General features: G+C 54.2%; 2 protein-coding genes across 2 annotated transcripts in view; one reads left to right on the top strand and one right to left on the bottom strand.

Moving 5' to 3' along the window:
• LOC131586330 (uncharacterized) overlaps nt 1-17,275 on the top strand; it is a gene marked incomplete at its 3' end in the record, with an annotated part of 381,810 nt that overhangs the window by 332,311 nt on the left and 32,224 nt on the right. Inside the window, 1 exon segment of the mRNA XM_058853155.1 lies at nt 1,971-2,391. Within this exon segment, the coding sequence (XP_058709138.1) occupies nt 1,971-2,391 (421 nt within the window).
• Nucleotides 11,106-12,092, bottom strand: LOC131586226 (olfactory receptor 14J1-like). The gene has a single exon (XM_058853122.1). It carries the CDS (start codon nt 12,090-12,092, stop codon nt 11,106-11,108), a length of 987 nt encoding a protein of 328 aa, XP_058709105.1.

A 17,275-nucleotide genomic window follows, 5' to 3' on the forward strand; every position in this document is an offset into this window, starting at 1 on the left:
CAGTTCCCTGCTCAGAGCCTTTGGCTCCCGGCAGTTCTGGCCTCCAGGATCTGCTCTCACCATTCCCTGGGGAGCCTTTGGCAGTCCCTGCCCTCAGTGGGGCCGATTGAAGCTCCAAGGGACTTGAAGTTTTGTTTCTGACTCCTTGAGCAGCTTCTTCAGCCTGAAGGAGGGACAAAGGAGGATCAGGGAAAGAAAGAAACAACCACCAGGTCGAGCACCCCCTGAATTCACAGCCTCCCACCCATGGGATCATCACCCCCAATCCTACAAGTGACCGGACAGAAGGAGCTCAGCCCAGATATCCCGGGGGGTCCCTGGGTTGGGTTTTCTGGGAGGGATGTCTGAAAAATGAAGAACTCCAAAGCTGAGTGGAAAATGCCCTTTGGGGGGACACTGTGGGTCCCAGCATCCCTAAGTGGGGTGATGGAAAAAGGGGAAAATTTTTGGATTCCTGGCACTCCCAGCAGCCAGAAGAGGTCAGGGACTGAATAGACGGGGGACCCACAGTACATGCGTGACCCCCAGCATCTGGGACAAAGAGGAACCCCTGAACACCAAAGGGGAGAGACCAGACATGGGGAAGTCCTGGGAGGCATTTTCAGGGCTGAATCTTGGTGTTTGGGAGGTTTTTATGGACCCCATGTCTTGGGTTGCAATGCAAAATGTAACCAAAAGTGTGTATTCTATCACCATCTGTTAAAACCTGGTAGAGCAGTTTTCTTTATCTCTTTCATGACCCATCCCTCATAACTGGGGGATGTCTTCTGTTAATGGGCCAGCTGTTAAAACCAGGTGGGGCAGTGTTCTTTATCTCTTCCATCACCCATCCTCCCTCCAGGGGGATATCTTCTGTTAATGGGCCATTGAGTCTCACTGCAGGACTGATAAAATGACATCATTCCATTGTGAGCTGCTCCACCCAGGGGGAGGAGCCAAGCATTCCTACATGGATATAATCTGAGCATCAGAACACCACAGGCAGCCTTTCTCCACTGGATTCCCAGAGGAGAGACCAGACCCATCTACAGCACAACTTGAGAGGTAATATATACAATTCTGTGGGATCATTGCTTCAACAGAACCACATCAGTCACCCCAGGAGGACTGCAGCCACCATTTAATCAGACAGCTACCAACACCCTGACCAACAGGGTATAAGGTTGTATTCTGATTCTGTTGGTGGGGTTTTTTTTTGCTGTCTTTTTTTTTTTTTTTCTTGACTGCTGCATTTTCATTTTTCTTTCTTTAGTAAAGAAATATTATTCCTGTTCCTATATCTCTGTCTGAGAGCAATTTGATAATCAAGATTGTAATTATTCAGAGGGGGTTGTTAGTTACATTTTTATCAAATTCAATGGAGGTTTCTGCTTTCCTTAGCAAATACCTTTCCTATCAAACTAAGACACCCCAGATCCTCAGTGACTTCTAGAGAGGGACTTGGACAGAGAGACCTTCAAATACAACGTGCTCATTCCTTGTTTTTTCCCAAACCAGGATTTCCCATTCCCAAACCTTGGCTGGATGGAGAAGGAGGCTGTGAGGAAGAGGAAGATGCCCCAGGACACCCAGGCAGGTGAGGAGGAAGTCAGTGCCCCTTTCCCCCTCTCTCCTGCTCCATCTCCCAGCCCAGCATGGCCCCCAGCTGCAGGACAACCCCGCTGCCGACGCCGTCCTGCCGGGGACGCACTGGGGGGATCTCCTTCCCCTTCCCTCTGGCACAGAGGCAAATCCCATCCTCTCCTTATCCTTCCTCCCCCAGACAAGGAGCTGAGGATGGAGACCAGGGAGGACAAATCCCCACAGCAGAACCTCATGGAAGTGGACGCCTTGAGCAGCTCCACAGCACAGGAGTCAAGGAGGAAAAAAAATCTTCAGAGATCCCACAGTAGGAGCGGTTCCTCTCCCATCCTCGGGTGCTCTGAGGAGGAAAGACCCACCCTGTGCCGGGAAGGTGGCCGGAGATCCAGCCAGGGCTCTGAGCTGGTGGTCCATGAGCAGCTTCAGGATGGGGAGAAGCCCTACAAGTGCATGGAGTGTGGGAAGAGCTTCAGCCAGAGGAAAACCCTGATCTGCCACCGGATGATCCACACTGGGGAGAAGCCCTACGAGTGTGGGGAATGTGGGAAGGGCTTCAGCTGGAGCTCTCAACTCATCATCGACCAGCGTAGCCACACTGGAGAGAGGCCCTACGAGTGTGGTGAGTGTGGGAAGAGGTTTCACAGCAGCTCCAATATCCTCCTGCACCAGCGGATTCACACAGATGAGAGGCCCTTTCGCTGCCCTGACTGTGGGGAGGGCTTCAAGCTCAACTCCACCCTCATCAACCACCGACGCATCCACACTGGGGAGAGGCCCTACGAGTGTCCCCAGTGTGGGAAGAGCTTCTCAGTCAAATCTAACTTGACCAGACACCAATGGAGGCACCAGTAAGGGAAGCCCTGCGAGTGTCCCAAGTGCAGGAAGAGCTTTGTGCACTGCTCCAGTTTCATCTGCGCTTGGAGGACCAAGGTTAGGAGGAGACCTGGTGATCCATGTTCCCTGAGATCCATGCTGGGAATACACCTGTAGCTTTTCCTGCCCATGGAAATGACATGACGTGAGATCAAAGAACATGAGAGTCTGACCATGTCCCTGTCATTATACTCAATCCCATCTCAGGTCATTGGCAGGGGCAGGAAAAGGACTCCCTCTGTCTCACCAGAGGAGAAGAGTGTCCTTTCCTGGCAGGAGGAACTATGTGGCCAGGAAGAGCCAGTCGGTGGCATTTTAGTTTTCCCTGTGAATAGTTTGTCTTATCCCTTCTGTTATCTAAATTGTTTCTGTACCTGTTTGTTCCTTATCTCATTGCTGTTCTCAATAAATTGTTCTTATCCCAGCCTGGGATCTTTGCCTTTTCTGCTTTCCATGGGAGGTGGGAGGGAAGTGAGCGGCAGAGCGGTTTTAGCAGGAGCAGGAAATCGGGGAATGCCATTCCTGAAGCCCAGCCCGTGGAAACCGAGCATCCCAGCTGGTGCCAGGCCTGGTTGCCATGGCAGCAGCCTTGGGAGCGGGTCCCTGGCTGGGGGCAGCAGGAACCTCTTCCCTCTGGTGCCCAGGGACAGGAGTGGAGGGAGCGGCTGGAGCTGAGGCGGGCAGGTTTAGGCTGGATGTGAGGAAAAGGTTTTTCCCGTGAGGCTGCTGGGGCACTGAACAGGCTCCCCAGGGAAGGCTCCCAGCTCCAGGGCTGGCTGAGCTCCAGCAGCGTTTGGCCAGCGCTGCCAGGCCCAGGCTGGGATTGTTGGGGTGTCCTGTGCAGGGCCAGCAGTTGGACTGGAGGATCCCCATGGCTCCCTCCCAACTCAGCCAATTCTGTGGCTCTGTGATCCCATGAGCCTGGAGATGGGACTGCAAATGGTTTCCATGGCAACGGGCTCTGGCTCCAGGCCTGAGCTGGTGTCCATGGCAACCACCCCTGGCATGGGGTCTCCATGGAGCTGCCAAGGGACTGACCATAGCAACAGGGGGCTACTGATGGTTGTCATGGAAACAGACCATAGCAAAAGGTCATCGTGATGGTTGCCTATCAAGGATCAGATTTGTTACAGGCCCTCAGAGGAGCTCCATGGGGACATTCCAAGAGTCTCCAGGCTGTTCAAGAGCTGGAATGTCACAGGAAGAGACAGGGGCTCCAGAGAGACCTCACAGGGTTTTCTGGGGATGCTGAAGAGCCGTGTGGTCAGATGCAGTCACAGCAATTCCACGGTGACATCCCAGGAGTCCCCAGGCTGCCAAAGAGCTGGGATGTCACAGACACTCCCAGGGCTTCCTGTCATGGGCAGAGTGGGAGCTTCAGGCAAAAGCTTTATTGCTTTATTCGAGAAACTCCTGCTATGACTTGAGGTGGAGAAATGACACTCAACAACCACCATGGATTGTCCAACCTCCCCGGGATGCCTAGGTTTTTAAATTCCTTCTTAGGCAGGAGACTGGGAGCCGGAGGATCCAATCCCAGCCCCAGATGTTGTCAAATGTTTATGTATAAATCATTGGGCAGGTGGAATAGAACCATAATGCAGTTTGTCCAACAGGATTAACGATAGAACACCAGATGTATTTCTATAAATACAGCTGTGATTAATTCTGATCATGATTAGACAGGAGGATTTATTTACTCTACAGAGCAAACATAAAATAGAGTTATTTACTCCAGAGTAGAGGAGCTATAACAATTATTAGACTATAGTGCCCTAGGAAGCAATTTTGAAGTAAACAGGGCCTTGCTGGAGTTGTTTGAGCCCATTCCAGGCACGGCCTCCTGCTCCAGCAGGAACTGCCTTTCCTGTGCCATGGCCAGGGCAGATCCTGCTGCAGGAAAAGCCCCAGGCCAGCCCCAACCCAGGGAAGGGCTCAGGCACAAGTGCAGAGTGCCGTGCTGGGAGCTGTGCCAGGGACAGCCTGAGGCACCAAAGGCACCTTGGCAGCAGCAGCTGCTTCCAGGCCATGGCCAGAAGGCTCCCTTGGCACCCCGGCCTGGTGGCCAGCACTGCAGAGCTGCTGCTTCAGGGCTCATTTCTGGCTGGGCTCTGAAAAGCCACTGCTGCTCCAGGAGCCTGACTGGGAAGCAATTGGCCCCAGCACCTTGGGGACAAGATAATAATGAAACAGCTCTTCATGCCAGCAGAGACAAGGCAGGGGCAGAGGAAAGAGGAGAGCCAGGCCCAGGGGACATGGCTGCAATGGTGATGGCTGTGAGGTCACTGCCACTGCAGCAGCCTGGCTGGCCCTCAGCAGACATTCTGGCCAGGAGCACTGTGAGGTCACCCAGCACATCAGAGAACCCACACAACAGGAATTCCATCCTTGGGGATGGGAGGGGCTTTCATCGTGTCAGGTTGCACAGAGCTCCTGCTCTTGGAGCATTCTTGGGATGGGGCATCGACTTGTCTGGAAAAGCAGTTGCAGTTTTGTGCCACTCTCATAAAACACCTGATTAAATTTTTTCCTCCTTCTAAAAAATATAAATTAACTCTTGATCACTTTAAAGATATTCATCCCTGTCACTGCAAGATTTGGGAGAAAATAACTTTGACCAGTGCTTCCATTTTCACAGACCATGGAGAGGACCCAAAAATCTCCCAGGATGGGGTTTGGAGGCCTCATCACATTAGCAGCAGGCAGAGGCTGAGGGCTCTGGGCTGTGCAGCTTAAAGGCCCTGCCAGAGGCAACTTGTGCAGCCCTTTGGCCATGGCTGCTGGCCCTGGGCCTGAGGCCAGCAGGGGACAAGTGACCCTGGCAGCCCTGGGGCCTCATTGCCTCCTTGTCCCTGCTCAGCAGCCTGGCAGGGGCCGCCCCATGGTGCTGCCCTTGGCATTGCACATCCCCACATGCCAGTGCCCCGGGAAGAGCCCTGAGCAATGAGGGAGGGACAGCATCTGCCTTGCCAGGGGCTGGGGCTCAGCCCTTGGCCCTTGGCATTCCTGAAACACATCCAGCTTTGCTCAGCACCACAGACACCTTTCCCTTGCTTGTCCCCAGCTGCCATCAGGGCCTCCAGTCTTCTGCTCTACCTGGAACCTGGGGACGCTTTCTCACTCGTGTCTCTCATTTCAACTACAAGAAATTTCAGTGTTTCCATCTGACTTTGAGCTCTTGAGAAGTTTCTGGAGCACACTCTGAGGGACTGAGTGTGATGCAAAGAGCCCCAAAGGCCCGAGAGGGTGATGAAAGTGCTGGTGCTGTGTCTGTGCTGCTGAGCTGGGCCGGGCTCCTGGCCCAGAGGCAGCTCCTGGCAAGGGCAGCGCTGCAGAGAGACAGCTCTGGCCAGGAGCAGCTCCTGAGCACAGCCCAGCAGGGCTGGGGCCCTGCCAGGGCAGCTCAGGGACACGAGCAGGCCCAGACAGAGCTCCCAGGGGCTCAGCACTGGCAGGGGCTGTGGGATGTGCCAGAGGGGGCTGTGTCACAGCAGCACCTCTGTGGCTGTGTCCTGGAGCCCCAGAGCAGCTGTGATGTCAGAAAGGGGCTGTGTGACAGCTCCGAGTGGGTTGTGTGAGGTCACAGATGGGGCTGTGACATCACAGAGTTTGTTGTGTGAGGTCACTGAGCAGCTATGGCATCATAGAGGGGATTGTGTGACATCAGAAAGCAGGGTGTGGCATCACAGCGTGGGATGGGTGATATCACTTAGTGGGCTGTGACATCACAGAGAGGACTACGACATCAGAGGTTGAATGCCCATCACAGAGAGGATTCTGACATCACAGAGTTGCTGTTTGACATCACAGAGCCACCACAGGATGGACTATGACATCACTGGTTGGTTCTGAGACATCACAGAACAGGCTGTGAAGTCACATGGTGGTGATGTGACATCCCGGAGTGGGCTGTGAAACTGTGTTGTGACATCCCAGAGTGGGGTGTGATGTCACTGAGCAATCGCAGAGGGTGGCTCTGTGACATCAGACAGCAGGCTGTTAAATCACAGAGAAGCTGTGTGACATCACCATGTTGCCTGTGACATCACAGACGAGAGTGTGTGATGACAGAAATAAAGCTGTGACATCAGAGAGTGACTTCTGCCATCTCAGAGGAGCTGGGACATCACAGAATGGCTCTGGGACCTGTCAAGTGCTGTGGGGCCTGTCAAGTGCTGTGTGGCCTGGGACAGGGGGACAGGGAACCCCTGGCAGCATCCCTGTGTCCCCCAGAGCCAAAGTCTGGGCCAGGGCTCCTTCACCCTGTCACCAACAATGACTTGAGAGCGCTTAAAAAAATCCCCGTCAAGGGAGCAGCAAAAACCAGGTTTAATATTAAGCTCCAGCAGCACAAAGTTCCTTGGCAAGAGTCACTCTGCTCCTGACTGGACACTTCAGGCACAGCAAGGAAACAAAGCAACAACAAAACCAAACAAAATCCAGACAATTCAACCAGAAATGAACCCAGAACTGTCCGTGTGTGTATGTGTGTGTGTGTGTGTGTGTGTGTGTGTGTGTGTGACAAAGGACAGTGAGCTCAAGGATTGAAGGAATACAGCCTAAAAGCTTAACAGAGCTCAATCTTAACAGGACTTCACCTGTACCTTAATCTATACCTCAAATGTCACAATTTAGCAAAGAATCAGGACTTAACAATAGGTAACCTAACTTATAACCTATGACTTTATTATTTAATAGTGGACTAACACTTAACAATATTCAACTTAGCTTCTAACTTATATTGATCTTAACTTAAAAAAGAACAATACTGAGCACCATTAGCTTGTACCTCATGACTTACCCTCGCTCACAGGCCTGACTGACTCAGATCTCCAAGGCACTCCAACCCCTCTGAGAGCAGCATTTCTGCCATATTTGCCAGGGCACAGCACTGGCGTGTGCACACAGACACAAAGAGGCAGTGCAAGGCAGCTGTGAGAAATTCCCCTGCAGGGCAGGGAAATGCTCCCTGCGGATGCTCTGGCATCTCCCCAGTGGGCAAAGGGCTGAGCCTGGAGGAGTGGGGGGATCGGCCCAGGCTCCGTCCTTGTTTGGGGATGCCCCGAGTGCAGCAAACGGGAGAGTTCCCGGCTCACAGAGGCCCCACTCAGAGGGAGGTGGCTGGCCCAGGAGAGCTGCAAGGGGCTCCTTTTGGAGCGCTGTTTGTAGGGCCCCAAGAGAGGGGCTTCAGGCACAGCAATGTTTCATCCTGGCCGCACTTGGCATCAACAGCTTTCTTTGCAAGGCTGAGAACAGGGATGTTGTGCCACGCAGGGAACAGAAACAGTTCCCAGGGCTGCTCCTGAAGCAAGCAGGAGCTGCTTGGGCAGCAGCAGTGCCTGGGAGCAGACAGTGTTTCTGATGAGCTGCAGAGGAGCTGAGCCCAGGGGCTGTTGGCCAAGGCCCAGGCCCAAGGAGCATTTCTCAGCTGGCAGGGCAGCCTGAGAAGGGGAGGGGGGAATGCACCAGCACAGGGCCCGTGGGACCAAGGGACCATTGTGACACTACAGGGCCCAATGGAACCAAGCAGAACATTCTGACACAGTGTGGCTCCATGGAACCAAGGATCCATTGTGATACAACAGGGTCTCATGGAGGCAAGGGGACCACAGTGACACTGGGGGCTCCATGGGACCAAGGGTCCATTGTGACACTGTGGGGCATCATGGTATCATGGACACCATTGTGACAATGTGTGGCTTTGTTGAGCCAATGAGTCCTGCAGGCTGAGATGGACACTGCTGGTTTCTCTGGCAGGCTCTCTGAGCCCAGCCCAGCTCCCTCCAAGCTGTCCCAGCTGCCCTGAGCTCTCGGCAGCAGCCAGGGCCTCTCCCCAGCACAGCCCAGCCGGCTCTGGCCCCACAGCTCTGCTCAGGGCAGGCTGCTCTGGGCACTGCCCCACGGCCTCAGCCCCTCTGCAGGGCACAGCAGCAGCTGCAGCTCAGAGAGGCCTCAGCCCCAGCCATGGGGGAAGGTGCTTGGCCAAGGGAAAAGGAGGCTCCCTGGGTGCCCTGCTCCCCTCTCCCTGAGGTGCTGAGAGCTCTGCAGCCCCTCCTGCCATCCCATCTGCCCAGGCCAGCACAAGAGCACCGGCCTTGGGGCCCTCAGGAGCTGCTCCTGCTCCAGGCCCAGGGCCCATCCCAAAGCTGGGCCAGCCAGAAAGCTGTGCCCATTTCTGTTCCTTCCTGCTCTGATGAGGAGGGATCCTCAGCCACCTGGAGGTTGCTGATGCATTTTGACACTACAGTTGCCTCTTCTTTCTTGGGCTCATGGAACCAAGAGGCCCCTGTGACACTGCAGGGCCTTGTGGAACCATGCAGAGCATTGTGACAGAGCAGGGCCTCGTGTCATGATTGGGTCATTGGGACACTGCAGGGCCCAAGAATCCAAGGGACATTGTGACACCAAGAGGTCCCATGGAACCAAAGTGACATTATGACCCTGGGAGGCCTCATGGAATCCTGGACAACATTGTGACACTCTAGGGCCCCATGGAACCATGGTGACACCAAGTTGGCTGGGAGTGTTGATGTGCTGCAGGGTAGGAGGGCTGGACAGGCTGGATCTAGGGCCCAAACCCAACAAGGTGAGGTTTAACAAGTCCAAGTTCCAGGTCCTGCACTTTGGCTCCAACAACCCCTGCAGTGCTACAGGCTGGGGACAGAGTGGCTGGAGAGCAGCCAGGCAGAAAGGGACCTGGGGCACTGATGGACAGCAGGCTGGGCATGAGCCAGCAGTGTGCCCAGGTGGCCAAGGTGGCCAATGGCTCCTGGCCTGGATCAGGAACAGTGTGGCCAGCAGGAGCAGGGCAGGGATTCTTCCCCTGTGCTCTGCACTGGTTGGGCAGCACCTCGAGTGCTGTGTCCAGTTCTGGGCCCCCAATTTAGGAAAGACATGAAGAGGCTGGGGAATGTCCCGAGAAGGGCAACAAGGCTGGTGAGGGGTCTGGAGCACAGGTCCTGTGAGGAGCAGCTGAGGGAGCTGGGATTGTATTTCCTGGAGAAGAGAAGGCTCAGAGGAGACTAGGCAGTGTCAGGGCACAAGCTGGACTTGATGATCTCCAAGGTCTTTTCCAACCTTGCTGATTCTGTGATTCTCTGAAACCACCCTTGGAGAAGGTACAAGATGAGCCCTGGGCCTCTTCTTCAGAAGGTTCAGCAGCCCAGGGCCCTCAGCTTCTCCACACAGGCCCCAAAGCCCATCCTGTCAGTCCTGCAGAGCCTCTCCAGCTCCTCCACATTGCCCAGAACAGGGAGCCCCACAGCCAGACACAGCAGCCCAGATGTGCCCCCCTGGCCTGTGCTGCCTCCGGCAAGGGAGCAGCACGGGGAACTGCAGGACCCTGCAGACAATTCCTGGAGCACTTGTAGGATGATCCTGCTCCCCAAGGGATGTTCCCATGGTGCCAACTGGGGAACTGAAATGGGGAGTGGGGCCAGAGAGGAAAGGGCAAACAGGGATGGGCTGTTTGCAGGGCAGGGAACAGGGGTGGGCAATTGGAAGAAATCTAGAGCAGGAAGAGTAAAGAAAGCAAAAGGGAAGCAAAAAAAATGCTCAGGGCAGTTTGGGGGTGGCTGCCAGGCAGCCCTGGCTCTGAGCTACAACATCTGCAGTAGCACAGGAAACTCACAGCTCATGGGAACAAACTTTCTGTGTGACTTCAGAGGCCACGACAACCCTGAGTGGTTTCCCTCCCGTCCCCCAGCCCTTCCTGGCCCCAGGGGCTGATGGCATTTGTGCTCCCTCAGGTTCATCTCCCCACAGCAGCACCATGAGGGTGCTGACGCCTGCTCTGGGCAGTGCAAACAGGGGCTCCTGGGCCAGTGCTGCCGTGTCTGTGCCTGCAAGGATGCGGCACCTCTCTGAGCTGGGGGAGAGGCCAGGGCTGCACAGGGGGGATGTTGTTGGCAGCTCCATGAGGACGCTCTGGGACGCTGCCCTGGGGTGTCCAGCACAGTGGGGATGGATCAGCCCCTGCTCTGCTGCTCCTTCCCATCTCCCCCAGGGACCTTGCAGAGCCCCAGCCATGCTGTTTGCCCCCAGCCTGCCCACGGCCACCCTGGGGCTGCTCACGGGGGTTTTCTGTGCTGAGCTTTGGCCTGGGAGTGTTCTTGAGAGAGCCTGGGCAAGGAGCCTGGAGCCCCCAGGCCCTGGCCTGAGGCGTCAGCGCTGCCCCAGCAGTGCCCATGGCCTGTCCCTGCTGCAGCCCCGGCACTGCCACCCCCAGGGCTGTGCCCGGCCCCGAGAGCACTCAGGCCCTGCAGCAACACCAGGGCCAGGAGGGCAGCGGGGCAGTGGCACGGGAGCAGCACTGGCAACACCAAGTGCTGCTGCTCCTGGGCACAGCTGCTGTGCCAGCACTGATCTGCCCCCAGCTCTGCACACAGACACTGCTGCTGCAGCTCCAGAGAAGGGAACAAAAGGGGGATCTCTGGTGAAAACTATGCTGGGAGATCCTTTAGTTCCTTTAAAACCACCAAGAGCACAGCCTTTCATTGACACAGCCTGTGTCCACAGGGATTGTGGAGAGAAACAAAATGAGAAATGGCACAAACAATGACATTTCTTTGCAGACACTATGAGAAAACCAAAACAATGGAAAAAAACCAACCAAACCAACAAGAAGTACCCAAGATTACTTTTATTACAAGTCATTTACAAGTGATTAAAAATAACTTTATTACAAGTGATTTGCAGAAATTGGCCAGCAGTTTCTGAAACCATCCAGTCATCATTCTCCACACTGCAGCCTTGAGCTCCTGGTTCCTCAGGCTGTAGATGAGGGGGTTCAGGGCTGGAGGCACCACCGAGTACAGAACTGACACTGCCAGATCCAGGAATGGGGAGGAGATGGAGGGGGGCTTCAGGTAGGCAAATGTGCCAGTGCTGATAAACAGGGATAGCACAGCCAGGTGAGGGAGGCAGGTGGAAAAGGCTTTGTGCCGTCCCTGCTCAGAGGGGATCCTCAGCACAGCCCTGAAGATCTGCACATAGGAGAAAACAATGAACACAAAACAACTAAGTACCAAAGAGACACTGACTGCAATGAGCCCAAGTTCCCTGAGACTGGATTTGGAGCAGGAGAGCTTAAGGATCTGTGGGATTTCACAGAAGAACTGCCCCAGGGCATTGCCATGGCACAGGGGCAGGGAAAACGTATTGGCTGTGTGCAGCAGTGAATAGAGAAAGCCACTGGCCCAGGCAGCTGCTGCCATGTGGGCACAAGCTCTGCTGCCCAGGAGGGTCTCGTAGTGCAGGGGTTTGCAGATGGACACGTAGCGGTCGTAGCACATGATAGTCAGCAGGGAAAGCTCTGCTGAGATGAAGAAGAGAAAGAAAAAGAGCTGTGCAGCACATCCTGTGTAGGAGATGTCTCTGGTGTCCCAGAGGGAATTGTGCATGGCTTTGGGCACAGTGGTGCAGATGGAGCCCAGGTCAGTGAGGGCCAGGTTGAGCAGGAAGAAGAACATGGGGCTGTGCAGGTGGTGGCTGCAGGCTACGGCGCTGATGATGAGGCCGTTGCCCAGGAGGGCAGCCAGGGAGATGCCCAGGAAGAGGCAGAAGTGCAGGAGCTGCAGCTGCCGCGTGTCTGCCAATGCCAGCAGGAGGAAGTGGCTGATGGAGCTGCTGTTGGACATTTGCTGTGGCTGCACATGGGGACCTGTTCATGGACAAAGGACAGTGGCAAGTCAGGAGAGGCTGCTTTGAGTCAAACCTGGGCCATTCCCTGTAGATTGTCCCTCTGGGACTCACCCACCCTTGTTCCTGCTCTGGGAAAACTTCATCCAGGTCCCCGCCTGAGCTCCAGCTCTGCTGTCTGAGTGTGCCAGGAGCAGCCAGGCCTGTGCCTGGGGGCTCTCCAGGAACCATCCCTGCCCTGCTGCCCTCAGTTTGTGGCCATGTGGCAGAGGGACAAGGCTGGAAATTCAGGATATGTCGGGGCATTACTCCTAATGCAGATAGGCCTCTTGCCATCTGCACACACACTTCTAAAGTATAGCAGGAGTTGGTTTTCAGAATATTTTCCTACCCACAAATCTTTCTGGGTTCTCTGAGGTCAGAAATCCCCAGCATTTCTGCTGCACTCAGAGTTTCCCACTGAGAGATGGGAGAGGCAAAGGATTCCCTGTGGCTTAGGGAAGGTGAGGGGCTGGATGGGCTTGTTCCCAACTGCCCTGGGTTTGCACCTTTGGCTGGAATCAGAGCACAATCCCACTCCTGTGTCACCCTGGCATAAACCAGACCCTGCCCAGAGCAGAGGGATCCCTGAATGTCTCACCCTCTCTAAAGGTCTCTGGGCAAGGTCTCAGCACCCCCCTCTGCCAAGGACACTCACGGCTCCCTTGGCAGAGCCAACAGCATTTCCTCACCTGTGGCATCTCTGCCCTTCCCTGTGGGACATTCAGGGAACTCTGAGAGGCTCTGGCACAGATTTGAAGCCAGGAGGGCACCTCAGAGCTTGGAAAGACAGCAAGGAGATCCCCAGGTGTGCCCATGATGGGATCTCAGGGAGGGGACTCAGCTCCTTCCCCTTTCCCATGGACTGCTTTGCCCACAGCCCCACAGGTCACAGGGAAGCTGGGACACCCCATTCCCATGGACACACCTGCCTGGCAGCAATCCCAAGGGCAGGGCCGGACTCAGCTGCTGCAGATGCCAGAGGTTCCCTGAGAGCCCCAGATACCAATGACAATATCAGAGCAGTGCATTTAGGCTGTTTAGGAGGCTCCCAGCAGAGAGACTGAGCACCCAGACTTACAATTCTGGCATCTCTGTAAATGTTCCAACATTGCTTTGATATTCCTGGTGTGTCCCCTTCAACTCAGAATGTTCTGTGATTCTGGGATTACAATTCCTCTTCTGCTTCTCTCATCCTCCTCTTGTCTATAATCAAAAGAGGAAAAAACCCTCTTTTTGAACAGTAAAGTAAGAAACCAGAACTTTATTGGAAGTTTCCAGGTGTCCCAGTGGGGATGTGGCACACCCGGCCCCTTGTTTCAATAATTTATTAATGTTGATTAATTAGGATATTTAACAGAAACATTCAATAGGAGATTCAGTTGCCCCAGTTACACACCCCTGGGTCAACCCATTGGAGTAGGTCCAAGGGTTTCTTTGCCCCACTTTTTGTTATGACTGCTCACATTCTGGTTACAAAACAAAATGTTCTTCTTGTAGCTCCTCTCCCGGATGATAAGACTATATAGAATTTCAGAAATGTATTCAGAAGATCAGGTTATTCTTCTAAAATCTAAGAGAAAGGTTAGGAAACATACTAGAGTTAATTAAGGATAATTGTTACATAAGTATATAATAGCAGTTTAATAGAGTTAATTAAGGATTATAATTTTATAATCATAGAATAGTAGTTTACAGATCTAAAAATATATTAAAAATATATAAAAAGCAAAAATATTTTTGTCATCATCTCAACTCTCCCACCCTGCTTAAAGCAAGAAATTCAAAACAATCTCAGGAAAGCTCCTGATCTTGACAGCAATCTGAGTCTCACCTTCTTTTGGGAAGTGTCCTCCAGAGCTGTGCCCAGGCAGGTCTGGAGCTGGGAGCAGCCCTGCCCCACACAGGCCCTCTCAGCAGCAGCACCTGCCCTGCTCAGGGTGGCTCCTTCCCCCCACAGCTTTTCCCCAGCGCTGGGAGCAGCTCCCCGAGCCGGCTGAGAGCTGTCCCTGGCAGGCAGCAGAGTCCCTGCCCCAGCACAGCGCCCTGGGCTGCAGGACCCTGCTCTGCAGGACAGCCCTGGGCGCCCCTGGCTGCTCTACACAAGGGACAGGCAGAGAATGTACTCACAGAGTCTGTAGGCACTGGCATGTTCCAGCTTGAGGAGATGCCTCCAGGAGCTGCAGCTGCATTGTCCTGCAGCCAGAGGCTTCCTGTGTCAAGGGCTGGCAGTGATTCTGCCCCAGGCACTTCTCAGCACCTTCCCAGCCCTGACTGATTGAAGCTCTCTGTGCCTCTGGGCTGTGCCCAGGGTGGCTGCAGGCAGTGCCCCAGCCCTGCTGGGCTGGCAGAAGAGCTGCTCAGCAAGGGAAATTTGCTTTTGAAGCTCTTCTTGGTTTCCAGGAGCTGCCTCTGTGCCAGGAGCCTGGCCCAGCTCAGCAGCACAGACACAGCAGCAGGACTTTAATGAGCCTCTTGGGGCTTTGTGCTGAGGCCAGGAACATCAGTCCCTGAGAGGGAGGGGAAGAAAGCTCTCAAGAGCTCCAAGTCAGAATCCAACTCCAAAGTTTCTTTCACTTTTAATGGGTCCCACTGAGGGACGTGACTGAGAAAGTGTCCCCAGGCCCCAGGCAGAGCAGAGAACTGGAGGCACTGATGACAGCTGGGGACAAAGAGAAGCCAAGTCTTGGTGCCCTGGGCCACAGCAGCCAGTGCTGTGCCAGCAAGGGCTGTGAGGAGACACCTTGTCCTGAGGCCCTGGGGCCTCCTGGCACAGCCCCAGCAAGGCTGGCCACTGTCACCCCCTTGGCCTGCCCTCAGCATCCCCACTAGCCCACATGCCAGTGGCCTCAGGGATCTGCTGGAAGGAGTCCCTGGGGAGCCTTGCTCAGGAATGGCCCTGGGGGGCTCCTTCATGCTCCCAGGGACTGCAGCTTTTTCAAAGGACTTTGGCTTTTGCATTGGAGTCTCTGAGAGCTTTGTGCAATCCTGGCCTCCAATTATCTGCTGTAATTAGTCCCTTGAGAGGCTTTGGCAGTAACAACACTCAGTGGGGCTCATTAATGCTTCAAGGTACTTCAGGTTCTTAAGGCACTTTCCTTTTTCCTTCCCACACTGAGTCTCTGAGAAGTTTGTGCAATCAGGGCCCCAATTATCTGCTTTAATGAGTCCCTTGGGAGCTTTGCATTGACACTCAGTGGGGCTCATCAATACTTTGAGTAGCTGAAAAACTCATCAATACTTTGAGTAGCTGAAAAACTCAGGGGTTTTTCAGCTACTTTGGATTTTCCTTTCCACACTGAGTCTCTGGGAGGTTTTTGTGCTATCCTGGCCTCCAGTTCTGTCCTCCAAGGAGTCCATGAGGAGCCTGTGTTTGGGATGGACCACAGTGGGATCCATTAGTGCCTTGAGAAACTTTGGGTATTTCCTCTGACTTGGACTCCTGGAAAGGTTTGTGCAATCTCCTCTCAGGCTCTGAGGTTCAAGGGCTCAGCTCCAAATACACCACGGGGCTCATTAGGATCAAGCAAGTCCTAACAAACCATGGCTGTGCCTTGATTTCCCTCTGGTCTGGTACAGTTCTTAGGAAAGTTTCCTACAATAGTTATGGAGAAATAGTTCAAAGAGCTTCTAAGAAATGTGTATTCCTATTTTAAAGGGTGTCTTTTATTCCTGTTCTCTTTAGAGCAGAGATGATTGCAGCATTCAGTGATGGATATTGATCCAGGGTCTCTCCTAAGGAGGTCTGGCCAGGTCAGAGAAGCTGTGCCTTGAGGTCTGACCCAGTGGGGACAACCTTGCTCCACATTCCCCAGCCCCATCCTGTCTCTCCTCCCTCACCTGGGACCTGCTTTGCTCACAGAACTGGCTGCACTCAGGCAATGAGGGGTTTTCCTTCTTGTATTTCAGCAATCTAAAACTGCTGAGTTTCCCCATGGAAAACAGACACCCTCCTCAAGTGTGTGCCAAGCCCAAGGTGCCACCAAGGAGGTTCCCCTTCCCCAAGGCAGAACCACACAAGGAATGTTTCAGACACACAGGGAGTTCTACAATAAAGACAAATGCAGAGTTGGCTGAAGGCAGAATTAGAGCAGCTGCTGAAGGACAGAGAAGCTTTGAACTCCTTGCAGCTGAAAGCACCAAGTGTGTTTTTGGGAGGTGAGTGAGTGAAGCAAGAGTGAGGGAAGGGAAATGCAGAGAGCCCTGGAAGTGTTTCTGTGCAGACAGGCTGCTGCAAGGGCAGCATTGGCCTTCTCTGGGGAAAACAGTGAGGGAGGTCGGAGCAGAGTGACCTCCCCAGTGACCTCGAGATGTCACACAGCCACCTGGGATGTCACAGCCCACTCAGTGGTGTCACACAACCTGCCCCAGGATGTCACACCACCTTTCTGTGATGTCACATCTCTTCCTATATGCCACAAAACCACCTCGTGATGTCACATAGCATTCTGTGATATCACACAGCAATATTTGATGTCATATTTCCCTCTATGATCTCACAGTTGGCACTGTGATGTCATACAACCTCTCCTGAGATGTCACATGGCTCTTCTATGATGTCACTGCCCACTCTAGGATTTCATATCACAACCATGTGGTGCCACAGTCTGCTCTGTGATGTCACAACCCACTAAGTGATATCACCCAGACCATGCTGTGATGTCATACAGCCACACTGTGACGTCACACCCTGCTTTCTGATGTCACACATTCCACTCTGTGATGCCATAGCTGCTCAGTGACCTCACACAACAAACTCTGTGATGTCACAGCCCCATCCGTGACCTCACACAGCCCACTCGGAGCTGTCACACAGCCCCTTTCTGACATCACAGCTGCTCTGGGGCTCCAGGACACAGCCACAGAGGTGCTGCTGGGAAACAGCCCCCTCTGGGACATCCCACAGCCCCTGCCAGTGCTGAGCCCCTGGGAGCTCTGTCTGGGCCTGCTGGTGTCCCTGAGCTGCCCTGGCAGGGCCCCAGCCCTGCTGGGCTGTGCTCAGGAGCTGCTCCTGGCCAGAGCTGTCTCTCTGCAGCGCTGCCCTTGCCAGGAGCTGCCTCTGGGCCAGGAGTCCGGCCCAGCTCATCAGCACAGACACAGCACCAGCACTTTCATCACCCTCTCGGGCTTTTGGGGCTCTTGG

The sequence above is a fragment of the Poecile atricapillus genome, chromosome 19 (assembly GCF_030490865.1).
Source record: "Poecile atricapillus isolate bPoeAtr1 chromosome 19, bPoeAtr1.hap1, whole genome shotgun sequence".
Classification (NCBI taxonomy): domain Eukaryota; kingdom Metazoa; phylum Chordata; class Aves; order Passeriformes; family Paridae; genus Poecile; species Poecile atricapillus.

What these genes read in the sequence shown, in the direction of transcription:
- LOC131586226 (XM_058853122.1), bottom strand. Translation starts at nt 12,092, where the DNA reads ATGTCCAACAGCAGCTCCATCAGCCACTTCCTCCTGCTGGCATTGGCA.